We start from the raw sequence: 23106 nt of genomic DNA on the forward strand, positions 1-23106 counted from the left end.
ATATATAGACTAGTGTGGAGTACTTTATTGCATGTTGATCATCAGTACTGATCCGGGCTATAGTGAAAGTAATACAATTGGCATGGCAAGTATAAAGAGTACGATGATCAGAGCTTTGCGAGCATCCAAAGATCAGCACAAAAAATTATATCGGGCATGCCTTGACATGAGTGGTGTGAGTACGTAGCACTAGAAAACCTAGCTGCTAGCTCTAGCTAGCTAGCAGTGCATTGAACGAGCTCGTTCAATAGAATATGATTAGTTAAATCTTAAAGATATTGATTGAGCGACATCATGTATATATAGCTAGCACTAAAAGGCCTAGCTAGGAATATTAGCAACGCATGAGTCCCATGTGTCACTTTAAGCACCGTGTGATCAGCCACATGACATGCACACTCGTCGGATTGAGACATACCGACTTCTTTGTATATATATGTAGATCGACAGCCTAGGTAGATATAATCAGGCTAGTAATGCGATGCGTGTTGCTCGACGATGGCCAAAAGATGTTAAAAGCGATCATAATTTTCCACAGAGAAAAATTCAAACGTATATATCTATATATACTTTACAGAAATGACTGATCTTCAGCCTTGATAGATCCGGAAGTGGCCGGGAAGGAGATCAGGTTAGAAGGAAGGTGGAATCAAAGCTCTATATATCTCTCACGGCCTTTGAGATCGATCGCCACCAAATGTTCCTACAAGAAAATTGTTTATTTACTACCAATTATATCCTACGAAAATGATTATTGCTTGTTAAAATGATTTTTTTTTTGTCTTAAATAATCATTCTCGTTACAAATAATCTGTCTCAAATGTCTTTTTTGTAGTATGTGTGGGGATCATAAATATTTTTGCTCTTTGATGGCAAAGGATATTAGATCATCACTCAATCTTAAGGCTTAATTCTAGATCACCCTTTGTATCCATGCATTCGTCAAATATAATAGACCTCTAGCTAGACTAGTTTTGAGTGAATAGTACAGAATGAACATGCTTAAATTAATTAATAAAAAATGAAAAAAAATAAAACATTAAGGTTTATAATAAATAAATAAATAATAAAACTGAAAAGGACCTCTTGAGATGATAGGTTAATTAATTAGGCCACGTAGCCGTGGTAGGCATGCATTTCAATAATTTGCACCCTCAAATAACTACTTATTTTTCAAAAAATTGAACCCTAAATACTCAAAAACAGTAATTTGGTAATTAGGATTCAATTAGCATGTAATGGCCATAGTGTCTTAAAGAAATTACTGAGCCGGCCAGATAGAAATATATAGAATGGACAGTGCTAGGGTGCACATCAAATATACACTCCAAATATGCACACCAATGTAAATGAGATTTTTGTTTTCTTTTAAACATTTTTAAACATACTTAACCATTCAAAAAATAAAAAATACTAATATTGATCATTTCCTTAACGATTAAATAAAAAAAAATTAAAATATATGAGTAGGCACATGATTTTGTGGGTATATTTGGAAGTCATGCAGGCATTTTCCATATATAATTATTATAAGATCACTGAATCTTGTCATTTTTGTTCTGTTCTTTCTCATATATCCAGGGATTCCAACGAAGTAGTACATATTGCATATATAAGCTAAGACAGGATCATGTTGAGGTCCACGAAGCATATATATTTTGCCTTTTTTGCAATAGTACGCCATTGCGGATCAAGATGATCATGTGAAGATGTTAAAAAAAAAAAAAGCAATGCTATTTTTCATGATCTTAAATCATATTATATTTAGTACTTAATACACTCGCTGAAGTGGCATATTTTAAACGATTTTGTGTGTCAAATACTTAATTAAATAACAACCGCTTAACATTTTTCAAATAAAAAATATAATTAAAAATAATAAAATTTAGAATGAAAATTGATATTTTAACAAAATTGTCCATTTGGTGGGCAGCATGTTAACTAGCTAGCGGATCATTCGATGATCCGTTCATATAGAGTACATGTATAACAAGAGAGAGCATGGCCATGTGTGGGCAACAGCCAAAGTGTAATTACTTAAAAGGGAACAAGAAACTATATATATATACACACACTAGAGAACTGTTTCGGGTTCGTTAGTCCTAGGGTGCACCTGATATAATGATTTAAATAAAAAAAAAAGTGAAAAAATCAGTAGCTTATTTGTCTAGAAAAAGAAAATATAAGGTTAAAGAAAGATAAAAAATCAAAATTAAAAAAAAAAAATCTAAACTTCAACAAGTATGAGCATTAGTTTGCATGTATATTGGATTATCTATTTACTCTCTATATAATAAAATATTATTAATTTAATAATTTTTTAATTTATATTTTTATCGCATTCTATAGTTCTACTGATTAAAATATTAATAATAATTATATTCTAATCAAATTAATAATATTCAATATTAATATTAATAATAATTATATTTTATTAAGGGTCTTGATAAAACATAATCATTCATTAAATTTTACAAGGGAACTACACGTCAAATAGTCAAGGGTTTTAAAGACCTTTTGGTAAAACAAGATTTTTCATTAAATTCTACAAGGGAGCTACACGTCAAATAACTAAGGGTTTTAATGACTTTTTGGTCAAACAGGACTTAACAGACTTAACTAAAAAATAAGAAAAGTTAATGGAAAAATAACAAAAGTTACTATTTATAGTTAGATAGCCACTTATTATAATAGAGTAGATAATATATGAAAAATGGTAAACACAATATTTTTTATAATACATAATATAAAATGAAAGTATTTTTATAAAGTAATATTATTTTTATATGGTATTTTATAATAATATCTTTCATTTTAAAATATGTTGTGAAAAGTACTATTACGTGTTTACATTTTTCATATAATGTAATATATAAAAGAGAAGCTGTCGTCTGGCCTGATCTACTACTTTCAATTAATTGCGTTAATTTCATGAGTTGTACTAAACTTGTTAGTCATGTCACTCCCTACCGATCTGAACTCTAGCTACTACACACAGGAGGCCAGGAATCTGTACTTTTCACCCACCATTGAGACCACACATTTACCCCGGCCCCAACAAATAAAAGCTGTCCTCATCTACACGGCATGACAACCCTGCATGCATATATATCACTTTTGTTTTTCCCTTAACTTCTCGCATTTATATATATATATATATGCATCATGTTGAATTAACCAGTAACATTGCCAAGGTGGTTATCTCGAACATTGACACCACAGCCAATGCTATGATGATCATGCACGTTCCACTAGTACTAGTACCGGAACCCCGCGGATATATGAAAGCGCCAATATAGATAATATATATCATGCTCGCCAATTACATTAATTAACGTCCCATTCTATGCAACGATAAGTTTCAACAATTTCTCCCTTACGTTTCTATAAAAAAAAAAAACAGTTTATTTATATAAATTTATTTTCATTACAAATAGTTATTTATATAGTAAATAAATCATCACAAATACTCGTTTTTCTTGTAATACGAAGATGTTACCACGCCTCCTGCAAACCAGCCATTTTGCGACCAAATCTTGTGATCCGAGCAGTACTTGGATGCAGTCCCGAATTAAAATTAAACTACAGGAAATTTAATTACCTGCATCTATATATGGTTGTATGCATGGAACTAACTAATAGAATAAAGACTGGAGCTAGCTAGGGATCGAATCACATACGTACACATGATATATATATATATATATATATATATATATATATTATATATTATATATGTGGTCCCAAAGCTAGCTAAAGGGCAGATTGGTACGTACCATCAAACATAACAATTAACATTGACAGCCTCCAATTGGAAGGGATATATATATATATATATATATATATAGAGAGAGAGAGAGAGAGAGAGAGAGAGAGAGAGGACCCTGCTGCAGGATGAAATATTCACGATCCAGATTTGCCTGCCAAGATCAGGTAAATCACGTGTCTCTTGACATCATGGCTATTTATGTGTGTGTATATATGTGTATGTATGTATGTATGAATATATGTATGCTGGATCAGATCATGAGGATAGTTTCTTGTTCCTTTATTTGGTGGCAACACAACTTTCCATCGAAATAAGAGAATTAGTTTTTAATTAAAATACGTACCCAAGGTCCAAATTTTTTTCTCTCAAAAAACCAATATTAATTAATGTGTTATTTCTTTATATAACCTTCATTTTTATTAAAAAGGTTGATTAAAAGGTAGCTAGCAGGGGTGGTAGAACCTCCAGTTAACCCCCTAGAATCCAATTGATCTGATATATATTGATGATCTGGATGGCCGGATCGGAGTGCCTACAAGCATTAATAAATGGTGACAAATTAACTTGGTTATAATGATCGAGACATGAGTCAATCCCATTTTGTGAGTTTGAAAAATAGTGGATTTTTTTAAAGAAAAAATGACGTTGATCATTCCCGATCTACTTAATTAGTAAGGAATAATAATAAGAATATTTGGAATTAATTACATGATATTTGTAAAGAAAAATAAGGAAGATTGATAGAGGAATTGGCTGCATGCACATTAATCGACCCCAAAACCACAAAGAAGCTGGAAGCCAATGGAATATTTAGGATATATCCGATCGTGACAAGGGAAATTATTAAATCATGAAATCACCATCACACATCAGCATGATCTACTACACTATGATATGAGGCAGTATATATATAAGAAAATTTTATACACCATACTACAATCTCACTTTTATTCTATTAAGTATGATGTGGTACATTTATTACCATTAAATGATCATTCATTGCATGCTTATTTATTATCTAATAGTGATGAATATGCTACATACCATTTAGTATAATCAAAATAAGATGAGAGTATGATATATATCATCTATATGCCAACCAAATAAATCCAAGCTGCTAGCTAGTAGTCTTTTTCACTAAAAGTAATCCAATTAATTATGCACCAAATTTAATCATTAATTCTTAGCTAGCTCTCATGCGATCCCGTTGTTGGGTCACTTTAATTTATAGAGTTTTGCTACTCATTAACTCCACACACTACACAACATATTTTTTTATTTTTAAAATTTTTTTTTGTTTTATTTTTCTTAAACTTATTAAACTTTTCAACTCATCATCTATATACTACATATTTAGTAAGAAAAAAAATATAAATAAATAAAAAAAATATAACGTGTAGTATGTAAGATAATAAATAAAAATTTTCTAATTTATAACCTGCATGCATGTATACATACATGCATTTGCTAGCTAGCTTTGAGCTGTACATGATCGATGCTGCTTCGTCGTACCAACAGCATATATATATTTTAGTGATAAGGTCTGACAAAAGGGATCGAGACCCATGTGAGATTGCAAACAAGGGAGAAAGAATAGCCCTAAAACTCATCAAACCTCAATAATTGATGTCGCTGAAACATATCGTACGTACTACTACTACTGCTGCTGCTGCTGGTGGTTTTGATAACTCCATTCATTGCTCCTTTTTTTCAGCTGCAGCGCATATTAATTTTGATAAAAACCCACGTACGATACATATCAGATATCGTTACGCAGAATTAAACCTGCCTAGATTCCAACCAATTGCATTTTAATTAATTGGTTGTAACTTAAATAAGCAAAAATATCTATTTGAAGAAATGTATTAAACGTATTATATATAAGAAACTAGGTATATATATATATATATATATAATACTCATTCTAGAACATTATTAAACGAACGTACAGTTCGAAAACTTAATAAATGTTGCAGGTTGAAATTAAAACATGCATGTTACAGCCCAAGAAATTAGCACACATAATTAATGGCTCGTAGTTTTAGTTAGAAAAAAAAAATGATATTTATAATCATAGAATAAGTAAGTACTGTGTATTTAAAAAAAATAAAAAAAAATAAAATTGATATAAAAAAAATTAATTTTTTAATAATAAAAAATATTAGATAAAATTATATATAACATTTCTTATAGTTAGAGATTGATCGATGTCGCCGAGTAATTAAAAGGTGAAAAACAAGCATGTAGGTGGTGGACTGCTTGCCACGTACAGAAAAAGATGATCACTGAGCATGCAGCAGAAACTAATGATGTTGCATCTGCTTGACCACAAGTAAAAGAAACCCTTTTAGACCCCTTTTTTCTTTTTTTAATAATGTGTACAGTTACGCTAACTACTAGTACTAAAAGAACTGACAATTCTGGAACAGCATCTTACAATAATGTTGGCGCGCAACATGTTACGACCGGGTATGATCATCGATTGATGAGGCTGATCAGATGTCAGAGTTCTCACGATTTAACCCAAGATCATGTCTTTTACCTACGTACATATCTTAAGTTTCACGTGTTTGAGTTTAATCAGCTTCTCTCGATCGATCGATCGTTGTCTGCTTGGTTGATGATTAATTATACCATAATTTCTATAGGTACCGTACGTTTACTGTTTGTTCTCTGTCATTTTATTAAGATCCTCATCAAAAGTCTCAAAAGCCGTAACAAGCAGGCCGAAGGCATTGGAGCAAATCATAGCCGGCCAAGATCGATATCAAAGCTAGCTGAGGTTTTTTTGGAGGTCCGCAGGTGAGTCCGACATGATGGATAGGCCTGTGAATCACTGAAATGGAGCTATATGCAGGAGAAGAAGGAGGTTAAAGTGGCTAATCATGATAGGCCTGTAAGATACAAGCCAATATTAAGTACTCGTTTTGTATTTTATTAAAAATTATTAAAATATAAGTTTTATTTTAATATTTAAAAAAATTAAATTATTTATTATATTTTATATAAAAATTTAAAAATATTATAACAATTATATAAAATTGAGATAGATTTGATTGTGGATGGTATCCACGTGAGACACAACTCCCTTGATGAATGTCCTTCTCGAGTCATACCGGAGGAAGAGGAGGTGGGTGAGCTGACAGCGCCACGTCAGACTCAGACTGTTGGAATCTAATTATTTCCAACCCATAATCATATAAATTATCAGAAGTTGTCTATCCTCCACTCACTGCATGCCATGTAACCCTCACACCCTGGCTCCCTGCCCGTCTGCAGGCCACCTCCTATTCCTTCCTTAATTTTACTACTACGATCTTAAAATCTAGGCCTCAGAAAGAGAGGACAATAAATAGTATCAGTATATGACATTTAGGTTGATCTTCGTTTTAAATCAACAGCTCTAGCTAGGCTGATGATAAATGACGAGGGATTCTTCTTTTCCATGTTACGTCCTATTACTATTATTTTCATCTTTTACGGTAATTTGTTAAATTTCATTCTTATGGAACTTCTAAAACTTACATGAGCTTAAAGCAATAAATTATAAACATTTTTCTTATGTAAATATATATATATATGTATTTTATTAAAAGAATGAGGATATCAAGTCTTAGATGACCATTTTAACTAATATGTAATCATTTTGTGGTTTTTTTGTATTGCTTTTATATATGGGATGTAAATGAATAATACTACGTACTCTCAAGTAATTTGAATTTAACTCCATTAAATTATTAAATAGCTCGTTTGTGACCAATAAATTAAGTTTGATTATTATTATTATTATTATTAGATGATATAAACTCATTTAAACTCGCTCGACTTAGATACGTACATATTACTATACGTATGTACATATATATTAATATAACATGGTTTATATATTTATATTTTATTAGAAAATCACGCGCGCACACATGCATTATATAAATAGAGTTAATGTGGAAATATTAAAGAGATAATCTTATAATTAGTCGGTCTGTCATCTACCAAAAAATTAACAGGCCTCCAATAAGTTAGTGCCATGTAGACGGTCCATTGAAACATGAATGTCAATGCATTGTAGGAGATAACCTTGTAGCCCCTTCCAGAGCCCGTCGCAGACCCTCATCTCCTTCGCAAACTTGTAGCTCCTCACTCCCCCTCTCATCTCCAACGAGGAAAAGAAATTATAGTGCTTTAAACAAGGCAGGGCATGCCAGTATTGTCTCTGCCTCTTAATCTCTCTCAGCATCTTCCGGAGAAGGTTTTTGTGGGATTCTCTGCTTCAACAAGTAATTAAACCGAACTAAACTGCGTAAAGTCATGGGAATTCGACAGTGAAGATGTTGGTGATGAAAATCTAGAGCTATTATGGGTCTGGATCACAATTCCAACCATATCAGTGTCATGTGGGTTGTGGTCTACTTGTATTTGCAGAGAAACCACAGAGAGCAACCAGAAGATGCATATCCAAGGATTGTAGACCAGATTAAAGGGTCCTTTGTAGCTCCACGGAGATTTTGGCTGAAAGAGCTGAAAAAAGAGATAGGCAACTTCAACTCGAAATACAAGCTCGAAAGAGGAGGCTTTGGAATAGTTTACAAGGGGTTCTTGGAAAATAAGGAGGTAGCTATCAAGAAAGTCTCAAAGGACTCAACTATATCTATCATCTATCTAAAGAGATCTTTGGAAAGAAGTTGTCCTAGAGGGCCATCCTTCCAAAGCGCAGAGATTTGACTCAGAGAGATTGGAGTTTCAAATCGCAAAAGGAATACTTTGGAAAGAAGCTTTCTCATTCTTGAGGATGGTGGGCGACAGAGATGGTGGCGCCAAAATTGGTGGCTGACAGAATTGTTGACGTCGAAATTGGTGGCGGATGGAACTGGTGGTGCTGAAATTGGTGGCTAAAGGATCTGAAATTTGTGAGGGGCGTTCGACTGGGTTAAAGCGTCTGAAGAAGAGATCTACTTCGCAGGGGGATTTCGACTGGGGTGTTCGACTGTGATGACCCTCATGTGAATCGTGTGAAATCCCTGACTTGGCATATTATTATTGGAGGCTGGTAATCCCTTGAGAACAGCCCGACCGGTGCAAAGCGGTTTCCAATATTAAAATATCAACTAAGTTTGGTTACAACTCTAATTGCTTGCTTTCGATAAGATTTGGAATATATTTAATAAATCTAGGCTATAAATATTGATTTTGAAATGACATATATATATATTAATGTTTGAGATATTAATATTCTATTAAAAAATAAAACCAAAATTTAAGATTAAGTATAAAAATAGGAATAATGCTACTATGCTTCTTAATTTATACCGCTCGCTTTACTCTCTTGACGTGGCAATGTGGTGACATGTGGCTTATTAAAAAAAATTAAAAACTCAAATATAAAAAGGGTAGAGAAAATCTAGAATTTTTAATTTTTTTTTTAATAAATCACATAACACCACATTATAGTATCACTTCATGAAAAAAAAAATGAATGGTATAAATTAGGAAGTACAGTAACATTACTCTATAAATAGTGTTAGGGCTGATTTTTACTCTGTTTTGGTGAAGAATGACCAACATTTGGAAATTGAGATCTCATCAAGAGTCCATCCAGCAACGCAAGATTGGTAAAGTGCTTAGTGACCTTGCAGTCATGGGCTAACATTGCATTAGGGTCCAATGTCATTGGGAAGAAGTTATACTGCATATAGCCTGACACATTACTTAAGAGGCTTGGGCGCCTTCGGCCCTCCAAGATTTTCAAAATTTAATAAAGAATTAAATTTTTTAAAGGCGCTTTAATAAGGTAGACTACACAAAATTTAGTTTTGGTCCCCCTAAAACCTTTTTTTTTTTTGTAACTTTGCCCCTGTTTACAGACGTTGTTGACGGATTAACTTGGTTGAACTTAGGCTGACCGTCAAAACATACAATAATAGACAATTAATTTAGGATACAGTAGGTTGAGGTTGTATACTCTACAATCTAATGATTGATACCTGTCTTGTGTATTTGCAGTTTTTGTCTTGCTTAATAACTGTGATATATGGCATACATCTTTCAAATTAAAATGAAGTCACTGTCTCCATTATCTTCTTTTTCTTTTTCTTCTTCTTTTTCTTTTATTACGTTGGGAATCCTTTTCAAGAGAGGGCCTTCAGACCCACCCCTGCAGAGTAAACCGCAGTCTCGTGCACCGCACTCTCGAAAGTTTTCCTACACAGAATTGGTTAAATCACTGACTTTTCACCAGGAGGTGTGACTCCAAAGAATTGGTTGCACCCATGAGGTATTGAATCTTAGACCTTGAAGGGAGTGATACCCCAAGACCAAGGCCTTCACCACTTGGGCCAAGTCACTGTCTCCATTATCATCTAGATTTTGCAAAGATTTGATATGAATTGCCCACCAATAATTTCACTAATGGTCTACATCGCAGGTATGAAGAACACATGTAGTGCCCGCTCTACCCTATATATTGTATGATTTTCAGCACATTAAGGGGGAAGGGAATGAAATGGAATAGCTGGAAAATGTCCGGACAGGTTTTGCACATACGAATTCAGACAAGTTGCTTGACCAATACCATAATTTTCTGGGGTCATTACAGTACACAGTGCTAGGCCCTACAGTTGTCAAGAACTTTAGGAGATTTCTATCCACTAGAGCGCTACCCGCCTCCATTGGACGGATTTTGTGCAGTCATGTATGTCCTCCCTCCCTTACAGACAGATGGATGAACCAAACCATTAATCTTAGGAGGAGAAATCGAAAGATAGCAAATTTTCATAACATTGTTCAAATTTAACAGTGATATCACTATTCCTAAACATTTTTCCTAATAATACCTACATCCAAAACACACCTAAAAAAAGGTATGGACTCCCCAAGACTACCTAATAATCTTTGCCCTCATTATATTTACCTCCAACGCATCTTAGACAGCAGAACCAAAAAGGCTCCAGTCGTTAACTTTGAAGGAAGAGACTGCAAGTTTGAAGACCTCGGCCATTGGCATACATCCAGCTTGAGTTGCAGGAACAACAAAACCAGCCCCAGCTGCTCTAGCACTTTCACTCAAAGGGCTGCCACCAAAAGAACATAACAGCAGAAGTGTCAAAGAAAAGACTTGACAAAGAATCTGTACATACAATGACGCCAGTTTTAAAACCAATTTTTTTTCTTTATCTGATCAATTAAAACAATAACTCCAACTGGCTTTGAATATCTCAAATAAAGCAGCCAACTGCTTCCAGACATGTGTTACACAAACTATAATATGAATAAAGATCTTATGCTCTCCTTAGGTTATGAACAGTTTTTCCACCAATGCTTCTCTTCAGACTCAGAATGAGAGTCATAGCCTGTTTTGGTATTTGACATTTACCAATTTCACTTTCAGCAACATTACTAGGAATCAAGCAACATAAGTTTACCATATATAAAGTATTAGCAAAGGTTCCTCGATTTAAAAGTTCCAGGTGGTTAAATGATTAGTAAGGCAGGGGCACACACAAGGTATGTTGCTAGCACCGCCTGGGAGAATTCCACTGTCCTGTCAAGGTACGTCAATGGTAAAGTATGTGTAAATGTGTGTTTATGCATATGCCTGCATATGTGTGAGCACAAAAGCACGTGATTTATGTAATCCAGTTAATATGCATTTAGAAAATATTTCAATAACTCCTGGAATTTATCTGATTTATGAAAACTTATTAGTGATACTTACTTTATAACAACAGGATCATATGCAGTAATCAGTACATCTGTACCAACTTCCTTAAGGCGCAGATTTGCCAAATACACCTGCAGGGGGGAAAACCTATTTGGAATTTGGAAACTTCTCAGAGATATGGAGGATACAGACAAAGAACAAGAACAAACTTACCTTAACAATATTTTGCGCTTCCCTCCCTTGCCGTCCCTTAGAAATGGCCTACATATCAATTAAGAGTACTTAGAAAAAAGAGATGGACAAAAAAACAGAAGAGAAAGAGAGAGTACTTTGAAACATTTTATGCAACAACTTTTATATATTTTCTTTCTAAAGAGCCTACTTGCAAATAATTAAAGACAATTGGTTATTAAAATTTTCTAAGAGTTTTGTGTTTATTCTAATTATGAAAAAAATTGGTTCCTATTTAAATGTTGTTAGACTACCAGGCGTCATAAGATTGGAAACAAAATTTAGTGCCCAAGCATTTTAAACACCATCACACTTAATCACTTTTCAGAGAAGAAGACAAACTACGTTTCCATGCTCATTAAAATTGCTAATAAAACAAATTTTTGGCTAAAAAAATTTTTAACTGATTACGAGAAAAGCTTTATGGAGCAAAAGTCCAATCCAAATGGATATTTGTTGAAGTTGTAATAATTGAGGATTTCAATACAGAATAGTTGTATCTTTAACCGTATGAAGCAAAATCTTTTTCAGCTTTTAGTTGTATCCACTATCAATTACGTCTACACATCATATCGCATTTAAACATTGAAAAGGAAAAACAATTTTGAGTGTCTCATGTCCAGCCAAAATCAAAATAGAACATTTAACTTAACATTTTCCATATAATCCAGATCCATCAGATCTTATGCAACTAAGCACATTATACACTCCATCCACAACTTCAGACAGGCTAAAGGCATGTGGATAACAATCAGAGTCCCATTTGAATGATGCAGTTTCGAGCAGCACTACACAGGTGCTAAACTACCAAAAAAAGAAGACATTTGGTGGGTTGAAGGTGGCAGGAACACAAGAACTGGAAGAATCCATTCATTCGGTATTAGGAGTAGGCCAAGGACTCTAATACCATGAAAGTTTCAGAGATAATGCTTTTGGAAAAATATACCAAAACTCTGCTTTCATCAAGTGTTATAGAAAGCAAGTTACACTTGTAGATAAAACCAAAAACATAGTCTGATAAGTTCTAATCTATCAACTACTAAAGTAAGCAGTTACAACAACAAACATGATGGGATGAACTTTGTGACAGTTCGGCTGAAGAAGAGTTGTTCAACATGTCACAACAATTTTAATCTTCTGATGATAACTTGTCTTCATGGCTAAGAGCATGACTTGGAAGATAAATAGCATATCAGAAAGATACATCAACTCGGTAACTACATATGCAATGGGAAAGGCATGTACCATCTGGCCAACTGCAGTTGTGACTACAGCAGGTAGGTTTCTGTAACACAATCCAGGGGCCTCGATCACACCAGACTGCTCAATCACCTGAATCAAATTGAAAAATAGAGAGTGCTGGCTGTAACCACTGAACCACTAATCATTTGCTAAATCAAATTCTAACATAAAACTCAAACTCAAACCTGAGCTTCCTTTTGAATGTGAAAGAAAACATAAAACTCAAACCATTCTCAAAACCCAAAAGAAAAAAAGCCTTGATATAGAATTATGTGTCTCTCTTTAACAGCCAATAACCCATAAATATTCAGGAAAAGATGCATATTTACCCCAGACAGAACTATCCTGGAATTCATACGGCATGTGGATTTATATAGAGTAAGACAAATAACTTGATTGCGATACTATCCACAGAAAAATCAAAGGCAATCCAAACTGCATTCTGTGTATGGAAAACATTATAGCAAAACTAACTCAGCCGGATGGGTAATGACACTCACCTAAGAACATTCAGTGACAAGCATTGGTATCGGTCTATAAGAAGACGGTTTTTAACGGGCAGAAAGATTGAATGATTAAGGAATTCGGTTAAAAAAAACAAAGAGAGAGAATTACCATGCCTCCTTCAGCTTCTTGTTCGGTGGCAAGGTCTTGAAGGAACCAGATAGCACTTCCTTCATCTCCAACTTCATGCTTGTAATCTAAGAGCTCGAATATCAGGCTTTCATCGCGGGCAGGGTCCACAAATACCTCCTAAAAACCCACCACAGCATGTAATTCAAAGTGAACTTTGAGAATTAGCGGCACCCTAAAAGCCTCAATTAGTTCTTTTAAGTAACCAACCTGATGATCGGGGACTTGCCGGATATTGCTGACATCCTGGGACTCATAAGACAATCAACAGCCCCGGATTATAAATAAGGACAGAACAAAATCAAAATGATATGAATCCACAACAACAGAAAGCAATATGTGTGTGTGTGTGTGTGTGTGTGTTAAAAAAATCAAAACTAACCTGGAATCTATGAGAGAATGTGCTAGATATTGCGCCGCCAAAAAGAGAGCGCTCCGAATAAGAATCTGCTGCCATTTTCGGCGAGAAAATGATTTGCCGAAAGAGTCACAGAGTCGCGCTTAAGGAATCCCCAAAATGGGATTCTACTGGCTGTAATAAAGGGATCGAATTTGAACAGGAAATACTTGGGAAAGGGAATTGGGAGAGGAATCGAGTAAGAAGAAGAAAAAAAAATGAGCCGAAATTGTAGAGCTGAGGAATCCTCAGGTGTCGAGCCAAGAGAGAAATAGAGAAGCCTCTAGCATGTGCTGTGGAACAGTGGTAGTTTCTGAAGTGAAACTCGCGGTTTGTGAATTCGTATTTAAGGATCAAAAATGGTGTGGGCATGCGTTAATCTGAAGCCACTTCTGCGTAACAGGAATGCTAAGTGCCCGTTTGAATACGAATATTAGGGGTGGGCAGCGGGGCCCCGCCCCTGCTGCCCCGCCCGGCTTCCGCCCCGCCCCCGCATGGGCGGGCGGGCTAACCCGCTCCGCCCATGAGGGGGCGGGGTCCCCCGCCCCGCATAGAGAGGGTATAGCGGGGGCGGGGGGCGGGATGACCCCAGCGGGGCCCCGCCCCGCCCCCGCCCCCGCCTCACATTAAAAAAAAAAAATTTATTTATATATATTAAATAAATATATTGTATATAGATATACACAATTTATAAAAGACTTAAAATTATATTCAAGTCATTGGATTGTTTTGGCCTCCTAGGCCAATCTTTATATAGGAGGCCAAGGCAATACAATAGTCATCCTTAAGCAATGTGGGACTTACTACTAAGTCCCACATTGCTTAAGGATGACTATTGTATTGTCTTGACCTCCTATATAAAGATTGGCCTAGGAGGCCAAATCAATACAAAATCTAACTCTAATGAGTTTATATTTTTTTATATTTATAAATTTTAATTTATTATTTAAAATATATTATAATTTTGGTCTAAAAAAATATTTTTAGACCAACAAATTTTTTTTTTTAACATAATGGCGGGGGGCGGGGCGGGTGGGGGTTTTTCCCCCGGGGCGGGTGGGGGTTTTTCCCCCGCCCCCGGCACCGGGGCGGGGGACCCCGCCCCCGCCTCCCGGGGGCGGGGGGCGGTGGGGAAATCCCCAACCCCGCATGGTGTGGGGCGGGGTGCGGGGAAGGGCACCCCCCGCCCCGCACTATGCGGGTAGCAGCCCTAACGAATATTGGAGTATATCTGTAAGTAGAAAAAGTTAATAAAAATATTATCAAAAAATTAAAATTTATTTTTTTATTTTAATTTTGTTTTTGTTTTTAAAATTTTGAAAAAGTAATATTATTTTTTTATTTTGTTTCATAGTTTAAAAAAATTGTAATTATTAGATGAAAAAATTAAAATTTTAAAATTAAAATTATTTTATATTTGAGTAATGTTTAGAAAAAAAATATCTAAAAATACTCGAAAACAATTGTGTTGCCAAAACTAGCTTCCTAACCTTGACGGTTATTCTTTATATTATATGGCATCAGTGAAGTTAAGATTAGGACAATGCTAGAGCTACTGAAAAAAATTATCTCAATGTATTAATAGTGTAAATTGTATTTTTTTTTTCAAATATTTTTTAAATCCCTTTAAACATTAATAAAAAAATCACAAACTCATTAAAAAAATATATTCTTAACCATAAAATAAAATAAAAAAATAGTATCATATCTTTTGCAGACAACATTCTTAGAGCACTCTCAATAGATTCTTTATCTTATCTTTTAAAATACATCACCAAAATTCACTTTTTCTATTTTACATACTGACTTTTATAATATGTCATCTATCAGCTTATCTATTTTTTCTCTATATCATTTAAATATTCTTTTTTATTCTTTTTAAATATTTCATTTCTACCAATAAATTTACAATATCCATATATTTTTTTATATTTACAATTTATTTTTATAGACAATGTAAAATAATTCAGTCCTATACACATAAAACAAAAATATATAAGCCAAATAAAAATTTAAAATAAAATCAAATATGAAAAAATTGATTTAAAAATAATTTCAAGATATTTTTTAGAAGAAAATGAAATATATGTGTTTTAAATGATGAACAATAAAAAGAATTTGCTTATATGATAAAAATCAAAATAAATAAAAATGAGAGAGTAAATGAAATATCAATAATAAAAAAATTTTTACAGGATGAACAGTACCCACTACATGTAGCGGGGTACTGTAGCTAAATATATTTTACAATTCATTTTACATAATCGGATAGAGCTTCTTTTTAGAATAATTCTTCAAATTATTTATATTTTTATATAATACAAAAGTTATTGGGAGTGCTCTAAGGCCCAAGTATTTTCCATAAAATTATATGTGAAATACACACTCATCCGCTGATCTAGAATGATTTGATTGACAAGAAAATTTTAAAATTAAATTTTTTTATAAATCAAATCAGTAAAGATTGATCTTTATATAGGCTGGTAAATAGTATTATATAACTCCAATTCACATAAATCCAATAGTATTATATAACTTCAAATCGCATAAATCCGTTGATGTATTCTGAGCCATGATGTATCGAGACAAGTTGTATAGTGACTCCGGTTCAATTGTCTCTTGTAAATATTGTGTTAATTTATTAGCTTTTGCAAAGACTTCTTGAATACTTTGTGAAATAATGATAGGTATGATCTATTATTGGTTTAGCTTTAGCTAACTTTTGGTATACCCCATGACATTGTACTCGAGATTTTTTTTTTAATAAATTTTACTTACCCAAAAAAAAAAAAAAATGAAATAATTTTCACAATTTTTTTTAAATCTCAGCAAAAATGTTCTTTTCAAAGTATTGTTAATTACTCTTACCACTTTTTAAATTGCAATAAAATATATCTAGAAGGTTTTCTTAAGTGAAATATATTTATAGTTAACCCATCACCTTTCAAATATAATAAGAAGGATTTTTTTTTTTTTTTTAATGGGCAAATGAAAGATAATACAACAAAGGGAGGGAATTTAGGGAATCAAGAAGGTTCAAAAATTTAGTTAGAATCGAGTACTCGCTTCGGGATAGAATGGATCGATGAGAATCCCTCTGATAACATATGCAAAAGTGGCCAATTATTACAAATAACATGTTAAGAGATCATTTATATCGATATTTAAGGCTCTAAATTTCTCAAAAAAAACTCTCAAATATTATTAGGGTTGTAAACCGGCCGACTTACTTTTTTGGAGGCATGTAAACCGACCAAACCGGCCGAATGTGAGAAGGAATACCTATTGAACCGATTTCGGCCGGTTCTCGATCGGTTCAATGGGTTGGGGTCAATTTAGGTCTATTTTTTTGCCTAGTTTTGGGCTTTTTTTTACACTATTTCTAGATCACTTTGGGCCTTTTTGAGATTGCTTTAAACTATTTCTAGATCACTATTTCTATATTTAAATTTCATTTTTATTTTAATATCATTTTTTAAAAAATAAATAAATTAGCAATAAGTGTTACTTACTATAACTATATACTATAACTATAATACTAATACTAACTATATTACTTACTACTTACTAGATAATTAAAAAAAATAAAAATAATTTCACTAGATGTATAGTATTACACATACAAATAAAAACAAATTTTCTTAAGCATAGTAACAATGCAAGTAAAAAACATAACATAAATAAATGAAAATTGCCTTAAGCATAGCAACAATGTCAAAAACAAAAAAAAAAACAAACAAACAACATAATATAGATAAATGACAACAAATTGGGAGTGATCTTCATGTTTACTGCTTCAACCTTCAATCTTCAATAGTTGTGATGTTTGATTGTACCATCAACTCTATATACAAACATTAATAAATAATAAGAATAAAACATCAAATGTTAGTGAATTTGAATTATGAAAAATACTAAAATTAAATTATAATGAAACCAAAAAAAATATTTACCCAATTCTACTACGAAACTCTCCACATTATCCATAGCATCACATATATCAATTGTTATTGACGGATGACTCAACCAATTTTGAACACAAATAAGTGTCTCAACGATTCTCGGAGCTAACGAAATTCGAAAAGGATCAAGCACACGACCTTTCGTACTAAATGCTAACTTGGATACAACCGTGAAAACATGCATGACCAACAAGTCTCGTGCAATACTACAACTATAGAATAGTTAGGCTCATTAATTTTTCACCAAGTCAACAAGTCAAACAATGGACTGAGTGTATCACAACCATTTGATAAATATCGATCCACCTCTGTTTTGGAAATAGTAGATCACATGGCGAAAGATGTTTTATACCACTCGTAGAACCATTTTGTCTCACGTTTGCCATTATCATCATTCATGGTTCTAGATGTTGGAGGGAGCTAATGTTCTCGAGTACATGTGGTGGAATCGAATGTAGCATTATACTTTGCATACAAATCTGCTAATACCTGTCTTACACTCGGCACCAACTCCTCAGCACGAAACTCATCATGCATTTTCTTTAGGTGGAAAGTAAAAAGCTCTAACTTGCTTTGTGAATCAAACACAACTGCAATCAACATAAATAAGTTCATCCTATCTAATGACCTTCCAATACTTATCATATTTTGTTCTCATATTTACAGTCATGCTCCTCAAACAACTATTATTACTCTTGCTCAACATAATCAACTCATTTTGGAGATTACAAATATCTAGAAAGCTAGTGTTGGTTGACACATATAAAGACTCAGAAAATCTATTAATGGCATCATAAAACATTTTTAAAAACTTAACAAACACCCGCACTGTCTCCCACTCCCTAGCTTTAAGAGGCCCCATGTGCCCATTATCAAAATAAGATAGGAAATTAATCCTCATTCTCCATCTGCTTGAAAGCCTTCTCAAATCTCTCAGCTACCTCCAACATCATATAGGTTGAGTTCCATCGAGTTTGTATATCAAGACACAACATTTTCTTACAATCAATTTTTTCTTTTTCTGCACATATCTTAAACTTGTCTAATCTTGTGGGGGATGAGCGCACATATTTAACTGTATTTCTAACCATTGTGATGGTATCATTGCACTCCTTCAAACTCTTATTCACAATAAGATTCAAGATATGAGCACAATATCTTATATGCATATACTTTCTCACAACACATTCCTTATCAAAAACTGTTTCAAATATGAGATTGCAGTATCATTTGAACTTGCACTATCAATAGTTATAGTAAATATTCTATCAATGCCCCAATCAAGCAAGCAAGACTTAACATATCTCACAATAGTATTCTCTTGATGATTAGGGATTAAATAAAAATTAATAATTTTTTTCTACAATTTTCAATCCTTATCAATGAAGTGTGCAATTAGACACATATAATTCAAATGTTGTACCGATGTCCATGTATCGGTCGTCAATGAAATTCTCATGCCACCATCTTTAAACACTTTTTTTAGTTTCCCATTTTCCAATTCATACAATTTCATGCAATCTCTTACAACTGTAACACAACATGACACTTTAAATTGAGGCTCAAGAGACCAACACACTTTCCTAAATCCCTGTCTTTCAACAATTCTAAATGACAACTCATTGATAATTATCATCTTTGCAATCACCAACATCATAGCCTCTTCACTATATTTATGGGCTACAAGACTCCTTATTGTACTACCATCACTCTCTCCAACCCCTTTCCTCAAGTATTGCCTCACCTATTAATGTTTTTTTGTACCTATAAAAAGCTTTAGATTTATGAAGATTTTTAAGACATGAAAGCAAATGGTTTTACATGGTTGAAATTCTGTTCCTCTTTGGGTGGCAAGCATTTGCTTTTACATGGTTGAAGTTTCATTCCAGTTTCGTTCCTCTTTGAGTGGCAAGCATTTGCTTTTACATGGTTGAAGTTTTGTTCCTCTTTGAGTGGCAAGTTTACGTCTTGCCATAATAATTACATTTAGCCTTCAGATCATCTACAAGACAATCCTCAACCTTCGTAAAATGGTCTCATACAATCAATGGATCATTTCCTTTCCATTTCTTAGGTAATGGACAAGTACTACTAGTAGAGGCACTAGGGGGTCTTGATGTTTGGTCTCCCTCAAATCATCTCCCAAGTTAATTAGTTCATTTGAATCAACATCAATTGGAGTCGATGAAGAATCCATCTACTTTATAAAGCAAAACATAAATGTTACGCGTACATACTATATAGTGCATAACACAAATTATAATTACAAATTAGAATATCATAAATTAACAATAATAAATTTTTTTCATGCAAAACATATTAAGAAGTAAGAACACTTACAGTGATAGTATCTCGGATTACTGTTCACAACCACACTTACAGTGATAGTATCTCAGATTACTGTTCACAACCCTAAGAACGTGCTCCAAAAATTTTACAACGTCTGTACATACACACATAAATAATTTAGTAAATAATTTACAATGTCTCACATATACACATAAATAATTTAGACTAAACGTGCTCCAAAACAGAGGTGAGGCAACAACTTTACATACACACATATTTAGACCTTGGTAGCATAAAAATAGAACTAATTCAAGGAACTAATTCAACAAAAATCCCACACAAATTACAAAATAAGTTAATAACATAACAGATTGTCAGATTATAGTTTTACAATGTCTGTACAGAAATAAGTTTAACAAAACAGAGGCAGGGCAACACAAATTACACAATAAGTCAACTAACCCTAACCTCCATCGATAATAACAAAAATATCACATGTTAAAAAACATAGAGAATTCTAGTGAGAGAAACTAACCCTAGCCTCCCTCGAGACTCAAGAGAGGAGAGAGGCGTGGGTCGTCGGCTGCTAGGAGTCTGAGAAAAGAGAGAGGCATGGGCCCATCGGGGGTTCATCGGCTGCTAGGAATGGGAGTTTGAGAGAGAGAGAGAGAGAGAGAGAGAGAGAGAGAGTCTGAGAGGGAATTCAGCTGAAGAAGAAAGGGGGGAATTCGTGAGTCTTAACCCTACTCCGAAATGACACCGTGCGGTTAAGACCAAATTGCATCGCTTCTTTTATTTATTTTTAGAGAAATGATTTGTACAAGCCCCAAATAGACAAGTCTCATACAAGCCTTTGTAAAAAAAGTGGACCCCACTTTAAAAAAGTATAAAAAAACTATTATTTATTAGTGGGACTCATTGTTTTATAAAAGGCTTGTATGGGGCTTGTCTATAGGGCTTGTCTATTTGGGGCTTGTATCTAACACCACTCATATATATATAAATATATATATATATATATATTATATCGACTGGTTCGGTGGTTTAAACCTGGTTCAGACCTGGACCGAATCGGTAGACGTCAGTTTTAGTTCATTTCTACTGCCGGTCGACTAGTTCTCCACCGGTTTCGGCCAATTCCTGACTTCGGCGGCCGATTCCCGTCAGTGACAGTCGGTCCGGCCGGTTCCTATTCACCCCTAACTATAATCACACACAAATAAAAATATATATCTTTTATTTTTTTAGTAGTATTTTATAAAAGGGCAAGCAACTTTCATTATTGCTCTCTCATTGGCTTAGCTAATTCATGTCTTTGCTAAGAATCAATATCCTCTAAAATTCTTGTCCAACTTTAAGAACTTAATGTGAAAGAGAAATAGACATGAAATAAGTCTTGTAATATTTATAACTATCTATTTAAATTTTTCTGCTAGTATTAAACATTCAAATTGCATTGAATTCTTGGAACTTTCAAGTTTTTGGTAATATCTTTCAAAGTGTGGCTAGATTGAGAGATAAAATTCAGGAGGCTGAAATTGAGTTGGAACGTCAAAATAGCTCTGATACATTACAAGACCAGATAGAAGTGTTGAGAGAACAATATCACATGGTGTTACTTCAAGATGAAATATTTCTTCAACAAAAATCCAGAGTTAAATGGCTTAAAGAAGGGGATAGAAATTCGAAATTCTTTCATCAAATGCTAGCCTATAGAAGAAGGAAAAGCTGCATTTCAAGTCTAATACTTTCAGATGGTAGGGAATCTCAAAAGAAAGAAGAAATTCATATTGAAGCAGTAAAATACTTTCAGCACAATCTATCGGATGAAGAGGTGGTAATTCCTAATGATTTTTTATCATCTATTCCTAATTTGGTTACTGATGCTAATAATGAAATGTTGCTTGTTCCTCCAACCATTAAAGAATTGAAAGAAACTGTTTTTTCTATCCCTATTGATTCCGCTCCAGGTCCTGATGGGTTCTCTGCTGCATTTTATCAATAATGCTGGTCCGTAGTTGCTCAAGATCTTTTAATGGCTGCAAGTGAGTTCTTTTCAGGAGGCTTTTTAAGTGACAACTACAAAGCATCTTTTATCACTCTCATTCCTAAGGTAGAGAAACCCAGGGAGCTTTCCTCATTTAGGCCCATCAGTTTGTGTCAAGTTTCCTACAAAAAATTTTCTAAAGTAATTGTGGGAAGATTGGCTCATTCACCAGCAAAGTTGATTTCTCCTAATCAAGGTGCATTTGTAAGTGGAAGACTTGTGACAGAAAATATTGCATTGGCTCAGGAGCTGGAAAATCTAGAGAGGGGAATGTCGTTCTTAAAATTGAGTTAACTGGCCTTATCTATCCAAAGTTTTATCTCATTTTGGATTTTAAGCTGATAGAGCAATTTTTAAAGAGCCAAAGTTTTCCATTTGTTTTAATGGCACTCATAAAGGTTTTTTCAGCTCGGGCAGAGGTTTAAGGCAGGGTGATCCTCTTTCTCAACTGCTTTTATCTTGAGTTAATAACCTTTGAGCAGAAGTTTGACCAATTTGCTACATGCGGGATGGGTTCTTCCTTTCAAAGTGCCAAGAGGATGTGTTTCTATCTCACGTTTATTATTTGCTGATGATATAATAATTTTCACAAATGGATCAAGAAGTAGCCTTGCAAAGTTATTCAGATTTATGGAAAATTATGAGAAGCATTGGGGCAGTTGATAAATACGCAAAAGAGTTCCTTTTTGGTACACAACTCTGTGCTGCATTCCAGAAAAGCATTAATAAAGTCAGTTTACTTCCTTTAGGGAGGGTCAATTCCCTTTTACTTACTTGGGAGCACCTATACATTTTAAAAAGCTCAGTTGTTATGTTGGAGCCTATTTTCAAAAAATTAAAATGAAAATAGCAGGTTGGAAGGGGAAATTACTTACTTCA

At 33.8% G+C, this 23106-nt stretch overlaps 1 protein-coding gene across 1 annotated transcript; it reads right to left on the reverse strand.

Annotated features, from left to right (window-relative positions):
- Positions 1–10525: 10525 nt before the first annotated feature.
- Positions 10526–14326, reverse strand: LOC121258258 (ran guanine nucleotide release factor). The gene is made up of 7 exons (XM_041159712.1): positions 13915–14326; positions 13743–13778; positions 13515–13652; positions 12903–12989; positions 11640–11687; positions 11481–11557; positions 10526–10836 (listed from the first exon to the last, which is right to left on the reverse strand). Exons 1-7 carry the CDS (start codon positions 13987–13989, stop codon positions 10689–10691), a joined length of 609 nt encoding a protein of 202 aa, XP_041015646.1. The 5' UTR covers positions 13990–14326; the 3' UTR covers positions 10526–10688.
- Between the last annotated feature and the right edge of the window lie 8780 nt (positions 14327–23106).

Source organism: Juglans microcarpa x Juglans regia, chromosome 3S (genome assembly GCF_004785595.1).
Source record: "Juglans microcarpa x Juglans regia isolate MS1-56 chromosome 3S, Jm3101_v1.0, whole genome shotgun sequence".
NCBI lineage: Eukaryota > Viridiplantae > Streptophyta > Magnoliopsida > Fagales > Juglandaceae > Juglans > Juglans microcarpa x Juglans regia.